This window comes from Otolemur garnettii, unplaced genomic scaffold (genome assembly GCF_000181295.1).
Source record: "Otolemur garnettii isolate 467f Iridium unplaced genomic scaffold, OtoGar3 scaffold00051, whole genome shotgun sequence".
Lineage (NCBI taxonomy): Eukaryota > Metazoa > Chordata > Mammalia > Primates > Galagidae > Otolemur > Otolemur garnettii.
The window spans coordinates 2156222-2165307 of NW_003852446.1; the positions used below are offsets into that span (position 1 = coordinate 2156222).

The 9086-nt window shown below is 39.6% G+C and overlaps 1 protein-coding gene across 1 annotated transcript in view; it reads right to left on the bottom strand.

Annotated features, from left to right (window-relative positions):
• The window catches only part of CTPS2 (CTP synthase 2), a 136946-nt gene that overhangs the window by 15177 nt on the left and 112683 nt on the right, over positions 1-9086 (bottom strand). Inside the window, exons 16-17 of the mRNA XM_023514347.1 lie at positions 7724-7820; positions 1939-2083 (exon numbers count right to left, since the gene is read on the bottom strand). Coding sequence (XP_023370115.1) covers positions 1939-2083; positions 7724-7820 — 242 coding nt within the window. The remainder of the gene's footprint in view (positions 1-1938; positions 2084-7723; positions 7821-9086) is intronic.

Below are 9086 nucleotides of genomic sequence, written 5' to 3' on the forward strand. Positions count from 1 at the left end.
AGCCAAGAACACAGTAAATAACGCAAGCAGACAGCCCTCAGAATGGGAGAAGATTTTTGCAAGTTATGTCTCTGACAAAGGTTTAATAACCAGAATCCATAGAGAACTCAAACGTATTAGCAAGAAGAGAACAAATGATCCCATCTCAGGAAGGGCAAGGGACTTGAAGAGAAATTTCTCCAAAGAAGATCGGCGCACGGCCTACAGATATATGAAAAAATGCTCACTATCCTTAATCATCAGAGAAATGCAAATCAATGCATTTTGGAAATGCAAATCACCTAACTCCAGTAAGATTAGCCCATATCACAAAATCCCAAAACCAGAGATGCTGGTGTGGATGTGAAGAAAAGGGAACAATTCTATACTGCTGGTGGGAATGCAGACTAATATGTTCCTTTTGGGAAGACGTTTGGAGAACACTTAGAGAACTAAAAATAGACCTGCCATTTGATCCTGCAATTCCTTTATTAGGTATATACCCAGATGACCAAAAACCACATTACAACAAAGTATTTGTATCAGAATGTTTATTGCAGCCCAATTTATAATTGCCAGGTCATAGAAGAAGCCCAAGTGCCCATCGATCCACAAATGGATCAACAAACTGTGGTATATGTACACCATGGAATACTATGCAGCCATACAGAAAGATGGAGACTTTATGTCCTTCATGTTTACATGGATAGAGCTGGAAAATGTTCTTCTTAGCAAAGTATCTCAAGAATGGAAGAAAAGGTATCCAATGTACTCAGCCCTATTATGAAACTAATTTATAGCTTTCATAGGAAAGCTATAACCTAATTATAGCCTAAGAAAATGGGGGGAGGGGAAGGGGGGATGGGTGAATGGAGGGTGATTAGAGGGATCACTTCTATGGTTCATCTTACAAGGGTATAAGTGAATCTTTCTAAGAGTACAATATAAACGTCTTAACACAATAACTAAGAAAATGACATAAAGGCTATGTTAACCAGTTTGATGAAAATATTTCAAATTGTGTATGAAAACACCACACTGTACCCCATGGCTGCATTAATGTACACAGTTACCATTTAATTTTAAAAAATTACTAATAATGGGATTGGGTAGGTAAGGTCTTAATGCTATGGTAAGGAAAAGGGTGGCAAAAGTTCAGGTATAAGAGATAAAATCATCAATGTAACAATAAAAACTCCTAAAACAAATGCAAATTACTCAATTTACTAGCAATTTGGCCTGGGGAGTGTTAAGGGGGTTAGATCCCTACCTCACACTTTTCACTGACAATAAAATTCATATACTTTATAAATTTAAAATATAAAATATAAACCATGAATGTCAGAGGAAAACACAGGGGTTATTATCTATATAAACTTTCCCCACAGAAGGATTTTAGGTTTGATACTAAAAAGCAAAATTCACAAAAGATTTGACCACATAAATTTTAAACAAAACATAAATAAATACTATATAAGGTCATTATCTAAAACTCTTAAGGAACAACAAAAACTACCACTAACAACGTAGAAAGAAAGCAGAATCATTTGGAAAATTATTTGCAACATAACAAAAGATTAACATATTTAATAACAGAAAAAGCTTACCAATAAGTAAGGAAAACAATAACAAAATGGAAAAAACAGCATAAGCTGTAAACAAGGTATTCATAAAGCAAAGAGTCAATACACATTTAAGATATGCATATGTTTATAGAAGAACAAACAAAATGACAAAACTTCTAAAATAATACCCAAATCAGCATGATTTGGAAAGCCAACATATTACTGCTATCGCTGTGATTAATTTGCAGTGAAAGGGGAAAAAATGTGTTTAAGAGGAATATAACTGATTCTTCACTTTTAAAAAAAAGTTACAGTTATACGAAACTTTGTGAGAAACCTAAGATGGTAATAACTGAGCATCTTAGGTCATCACTAGGAGCAGTAAGCTGGTTACCTGGCAGAGAGTTTGCATCCCTGCTGCACGAAGGCATTCAGGTTCCCGGTAGCTGCAAGCAACAGCCCCAAGTATGGAGGAGAAGGTTTCAATGGCCTTGAAGAGAACTCCGGATGGAACTGGACACCAACAAAATAGGGATGATCTGAAATGAGAAGAATCATAATGAAACTGAAGCAGACCAACATAAAACCTGCTGTAAAGGTCTTCTCATCTTTGAATAAGAGAACTCACAAAATGGTAAGGTGGCTATTCAACTTATCATCACAGCCACTTTCACCATCCATTTCTGGGTGGAATTCCCAATTACAAAACACATCTCACTGAATAAGAGATCCCAAAATTTTACCTTACCTGTAAGAAAGTGTTAGGATGAGCAAAGTCAGGCAAAAACTTTGGAAGGGCAAGAATTCTGTTTTCCCAAAATCTACCCACATTTTGTAGACTTCCTTTGGCTCTATTTCCCTGGTATTCCCCTAGCCTTTAGGCTAACCTGGGATCATTCTTTCTTTTAGACAGCTTTAGGCCATTTATCTACAGGTCATCTCTTTTCCAAAAGGAAGAGTCCTCTGGGATATGCCAACACAATGCTGACCTGGCTTTTCTAGTCATAGCTTTAACTTGGACTTTAACCATAGCATCATGAAACAGGATTTTTTGGATAAAGTGATTCAGAGCAATGATCCATTCATTTAAACATTTTGTCCCTGGTTATGACTCAAGCTCAATATAAGAAGTTTCATAAGAGGATATAAATCTAACTTTAAAGCTTTCAATGTCATGCTTTATCAGACGATCTAAAAATTAGTATGGAATTCAAAATCAGAAATTCCCATCACATAAATAAGATGCTGGCTGCCCTTAAAGAACACACCAGTTTATGGCTGACACATAGGAATGTTCTCTCTTCTGCGATAGCCTATGAGTCAGCTATAATTGCAATGCCTGCATCAGAGTTTTGTTAAGAATTCTTTCCTTCTCTCTGAAACACACGTACCATGTTCACGGGTCTTTAGCAATAAGCCAATTCTCTCAGAAACTAATGGAGAGTTTTACTCCAGAGACCACCAGCCTCTGTGCATGAATTGGTAGGTCACAGAAACCAGACAACATTCTGATATTAGCTGGTGCTAAAGACTCAAAACTACTACTACAGTAATAAAGAAATGATGATTGAACAGAAATAAGGCTATCGTTCAAAGCTTTGCTTTGCCAGGCACAATGATTCACACCTATAATCCTAGCAAACTGAGAGGCTGAGGCAGGAGGATTGCTTGAGGCCAGCCTGGCAATATAGTGAAACACCATCTCTATTAAAATAAAAACAACAATAACAATAATAATAATGAGAACTCTGCTGTACAAAATGGTAGCCACTAGCCACATGTGGCTCTTAAGATCATTTAAATTGGCTCGGCGCCTATGGCTCAAGCGGCTAAGGCGCCAGCCACATACACCTAAGGTGGCGGGTTCGAATCCCCAGCCCGGGCCCGCCAAGCAACAATGACGGCTGCAACCAAAAAATGGCCAGGCGTTGTGGCGGGCGCCTGTAGTCCTAGCTACTTGGGAGGCTGAGGCAGGAGACTCGCTTGAGCCCAGGAGTTGGAGGTTGCTGTGAGCTGTGATGCCATGGCACTCTACCCAGGGGGATAGCTTGAGGCTCTGTCTCAAAAAAAAAAAAAAAAAAGAAAAAGCCTTGGAGGGATACTCAGGAACAAAAACTTGGTGATGAGAATGCTATCTTCTCCCAGGAATGTGTCCACTCAATTAAAGAAGAGAAACTACCAATACATAGAAAAGAAATTAAATAATCAAACTTTAAATTTAAGATATAATACATCTTACATCATCGCATCTTGGGATGTCTTTGAAAGAAAGCAGACAGTAATTGTGTTTTTATACCACTGCAGACAAAAGCTGAGCAATGAATTGTGTCATGGCCAGGGACAAAATACTTATAATAATGGATCATTGCTCTGAATCACTTCATCAAAAAGTCCGCTATGCATTATTATAATAAAAATTAAAAATTTTCATTTTAGTGATAGTCTATGCACCTTTAAAATAATGCTCTTAAAATATAAATAAAATAAAATAATGCTCTTCATTGCATGGAACCAAATTCTGACATTAATTTCAAGTGTTAGTGTTCCTTTTAGAAACCTTTGGAACAGTGGAGATTCACAGAAATGTTTCTCATGGGTACCTGAAATTAAAGTCTCTTGGGAAATTTTCCTTAATAAAATTAATTCCCTTGCAGTGAGCTTTGAAAAAATTCCAAGGTTTTACAAGAAGCTCTCATTTCTTTCCAATCCACATGAAATTTTAAAGTATCAATGGTAATCTAAATCCTTGCAGTAAAAGAAGCTTCTAAGTATTTGCTGACAATAAAATAAGAACCAGGACAATTAAAAGAAAAGAAGTACTTGAACAAGTAAACAAATAGTAATTTGCTTGTGGATTGCTTGAGTTCACAAGTTCAAGACCAGCCTAAGCCAAACCAAGACCTCCTGTCTGAAAAAAAAATTGCTGGGAGTTGTGTCAGGCACCCAAAGTCCCAGCTACTCGGGAGGCTGAGGCAAGAGGATCCCTTGAGCCCAAGTTGAAGGTTGCTATGAGCTATGACACCACAGCATACTACCAGAACAGCACTCTACCCAGGGCCCCAGCTTGAGAATATGTCTCAAAAAAAAAGAAATTCTCTGCCTTCTCACTCCTAGAAAAGACTTGAGGCTTCCACATGAAACACTGATCCACATTTTAATTCTAAATGATGAGCATTTCTATCAGAAATGCTCCTGGAACTATATCCTTACTATTTTAATTCAAAACTCCAGCCATAAATTAATCACCTTAGATGGAGGGTAAAATTAAGAGGAATAATAAAATCCCACAGGGGTGTTGGCAGAAGGACAGGATGACCTGAGTTTGCTCTGAACTAGATGAATGGCCCTGGACATGTTACTTAACCTCTTTGCACTCTAGTCTCACTTCCTGTAAAGTGGGAATAGCACTGCCAGCTTTGTTCAGTACATAAGGCACAAGGTGTTCCTATCAAGAGGTCTAGTGATGAGTGCTTTCCTTCTTTTAGGATCCAGATAAAACGGCATGACATTCAAAGGAGCCTTCTCAGACTTCAATAAACAAGAGTGGCTTATCCACCATATTAGTGTCACATACTCTGCATAGTCAGAGTTCTGTCTTTCTTAGGAAGTCTTGGAGAGGGAATGGCCTAGAAACAGGAAGGAGGGCAAGTCTGAGTGTAAGTTGCCATGCACTGGGAGTAGCATGGTAAGGATGGGAAAGCAATCCCAAATGCAGTCTTTCCATCTAGATACAGATCTGCAGGACTTGACCACTGATTACAAGTTGAAGGCATAAAGGGGAAGAAGAGCTAATAGGTACAATTTCAAGCCTGATGATCTAAAAGAATGGTTCTCCACAAAATAGCAAATGTGCAATGTGCCTCCCTGGAACATTTGACAGAGATGTTTTAGGTTGTCAGAACTGGGGTTGACGTTGTAATACTGGCGTTCAGTGAATAGAGCCCAGGGATGCTGCCAAATACCTTATGGTACACAGGATAGCCCCACAACAAAGAATTATTCTACTCCAAATGTCAATGGTGGCAAGGGTGAGAAACCCTGGACAAGGAGACTGCTAGTAACTTCAGAGAAACAATCAAGAAGAACAACTAATGAAGGCAAATAGAGGCAGTCCCCGAGTTACAAACACCCTACTTAGATACAACCTACACTTAACCATGGAGACTATTACAGAAAGACCCCAAGACAAACATTCGCACTTACAAACAGAGGTTATTACCAGTAATAGAAAAATGTACCTGTTCAAACTTAAGTGGAAATTTAACCGAAATGTTAAATTAGAGTTAGTTAAATGAAGTGCATGCTCATGGGTCTAGGCCAGAGGTTAGCTAATGTTGTTAAGAAACAAGTATTAAGTATTTGAGGTTTTTCAGGGCACCAGGTATCTTTCCCAGCTACTCAACCAAGGACAGAACACAAACGAACAAGCATGGCTGTTGTCAGATCTCAGGAAACACCACCCCAAAGTACTTTGAACTGAATATAAGGGGAGGGCCTCAGAGGCAAGAAGGCCACTCTGACCTTCCCCTGCCTCTCTGAATAAAAGCTGGCCAGAAAAAAGATTTCTGCCCTACCTTTCCTGAAAGTAGGGCCATAAGATCTTTACCCCAGGGGGGTCCTGCTCCATAGCTGGGGGGAGGAACTGCCACTTAGAGAGACCAACAAAAATCTACACTGACCAGACAGCTGGGTTTCCCTCCTCAGACAGTTATTGGCATTAGGTCACACCCTTTATGTCCAGTCACACTGCCACACAGGTGGCAATTCTTCATGGAGCTAAGCATAAAAGTAGACCATTTCCCCAGGGTGTCTGGGTCTTCATTTCTGAAGATTGCCATGACATGTAAAACTTTGAATAAACAAAATTTTTTATGGTTTGCTCTTCTTAACTTGACTTTTGTTAAGGGAGTGTCAGTTGTGACCTTTATAACAGGTAAGAAAAATGTTAACAGGTAACAACTTCCTACTCCCTACACTGTGTTCCAATAAAACTTTATGGACGCTGAAATTTGAATTTCATATAATTTTCACGTCATCAATATTATTGCATTTTTTCCAACCACGGAAAAATGTAAAAAGCATTCCTACTTTATAATCCATACGAACACAGTGAGCAGGCTGAATTTGGCCTATGGGCAGTGGCCCAGTTTGCCAGCTCCTGGGCAAGAATGACAAAGCAAGGATTTGAGAAAGCTGTGACTGTGGGCTTTTGCATCCTTGCACAGCTAAATGAGAAGAACTGCCTTCTTGTCAGTAACAAATGTACACTTTGTGTCTGTCTTCTCAGGGGTGTCCTAACCTGGCCACAAACAACTTTTTTAGTATTCTTCCTTGACAGAAGCTCAGTACCTTTGCTTATGTTCTGTTTGGTCTTTTTTTTTTCTTTTCTTAAGACAGAGTCCCCTCCACTACCCAGGCTAGAGAGTGCTATGGCATCATTATAGGTCACAGCAACTCAAACTCCTGGGTTCAAGCCATCCTCCTGTCTCAGCCCCCTGGGAAACTGAGACCAGAGGCACCTACCCCAACGCCAGGCTAATTTTTCTATTTTTAGTAGAAATGGGGTCTTACTCTTGCTCAGGCTGGTCTCCACTCCTGAGGTCAAGTGTTCCTCCAGCCTCGGCCTCCCAAAGTGCTACAATTATAGGTGTGAGACACCATGCCTCACCTCTGTTTGAGCTATGAAGAAATCTAAGGGCAGTGAAATGACTATAACTCTTGCTTCACCATGGAGCATGAACAATAGGGACCACAGCCCTCACACAACAAACATCAACACCGGTCCATCAGCAAGGTAGGTACTTGGCCATTCTTCCTCAAAGGAGGAGGGCCAGAAGAATGTCACTTAACAGTGAGCTTTCTGCCTTCCCCTGAGTACCTAACCTCCAGACTAGTGTATAACAGAAAACACAAAGAGATGGGTACAGTAAGGAAGCATGCTGCTCAAAGAAGCTTATAGAAATGGTAAAATCCAAACAATATACCATTTTATGGTAGATTCAGACTAATAGGTCCCCAAATGAGTCAGATTATAAGCAGTATAATTTTTTCATACACTTTGTAGCTACAAACTTTTTTCAAAGGAGCGCAGAAAAGAAAGAACATGAACAATTAGTCTGCAGACAACAAAAAGATGTCAACTTAACAGAAAGCTTTACATAAATGAAGAGCCCACTTACTTGCCAATTCAAGGATTTCCATCCTCTCCCCATCCACATCCTGACCAACAAAACGTAAGTCACTATGCTCGAATCGGTTGATCATACTAGGGTTCACCTAGAAAACAAGAAAGTGTCATTGGGATACACTGCAAGATCAGCAGATGAAAAGGTTCTTCATCATTTGAGTGAGTTTTCCAATGTAGTGGTCCTCTAACTATATTCAACACCCAATGTCAATTTTAAACTCATGATAAACCTGAGATATAAAGTCTAATCGAAGCACCTAAATCTCAGAGGCCCACCTTTGATCACTCAAAGATAAGACTCAAAAAGTCAGACTGTGACCAAGATATTCTACAAACCTTGAAACTCTGTATAGCCACCCCAAAATTTGCTGCTTCCCTCAATTTATGTTTACTTCCACATCCCTCTCCAGATCACAAATTTGCCTCGGGATTGATATTATCTCACTTCCCTTATGACTAACCCCAATGCTTTCTTCACATGTAGTTACATAAAAAAATTAAAGAAAAGCTTGGAGCTATTTTTTTCTATTGTTAATAAAAAAAACAGTTAGAGATTACAACTTGATGACATGGCTCAAGCCCCTTCCTGCACTTATCTCATCACCAGCTCTTTCCCAAACTTTGGATCTCCATTTCAGCTTCTCCGTCACTGAAAGTGCTTTCCATATAAAAATCACAATAGAAGCAGGATTATTGGCAGTGGACACTTTCAATCCCAGTGTGCAGGAGGTTAAGGGAAGAGTATTGCTTTGAGCCCAGGAACTAGAGTCCAGCATGAGTAACAGAGAGAGACCCATTTCTACAAAGAATAAAAAAATTAACCAGGCATGGTGGCAGGTACCTGTAGTTACAGCTACTGAGAAGGTCAAGGCAGGAGGATTACTTGAGCCCAGGACTTCCAGGCAACAGAGAGCTACAAGTGCACTCCAGCCTAGGCAACATAGCAAGACACATTTCAAAAAAATAATAACAACAATAACAAAATAAAATAATTTAAAGGTGGAGTCTCACTTCTCCTTTGCAATCTTTGTTTTGTTGTTACTGCTTTTTGAGACAGAGTCTCACTTTGTCACCCACAGTAGGGTGCTATAACATCATAGCTCACAGCAACCTCAAACTCTTGGGCTCAAGAGATCCTCCTGCCTCAGCCTCCCCAGTAACTAGGAATATAGATCCTCACCACAACACCTGACGAATTTTTCTATTTTTACTAGACATGAGGTCTCCCTCTTAGTCAGGCTGGTCTCCAAATCCCGAGCTAAAGAGAAACTCACACGTTGGCCTCCCAGAATGCTAGAATTACAGGCGTGAACCACCATGTTTCACCTGTCCTTTGCAATCTTTTTTTTTTTTTT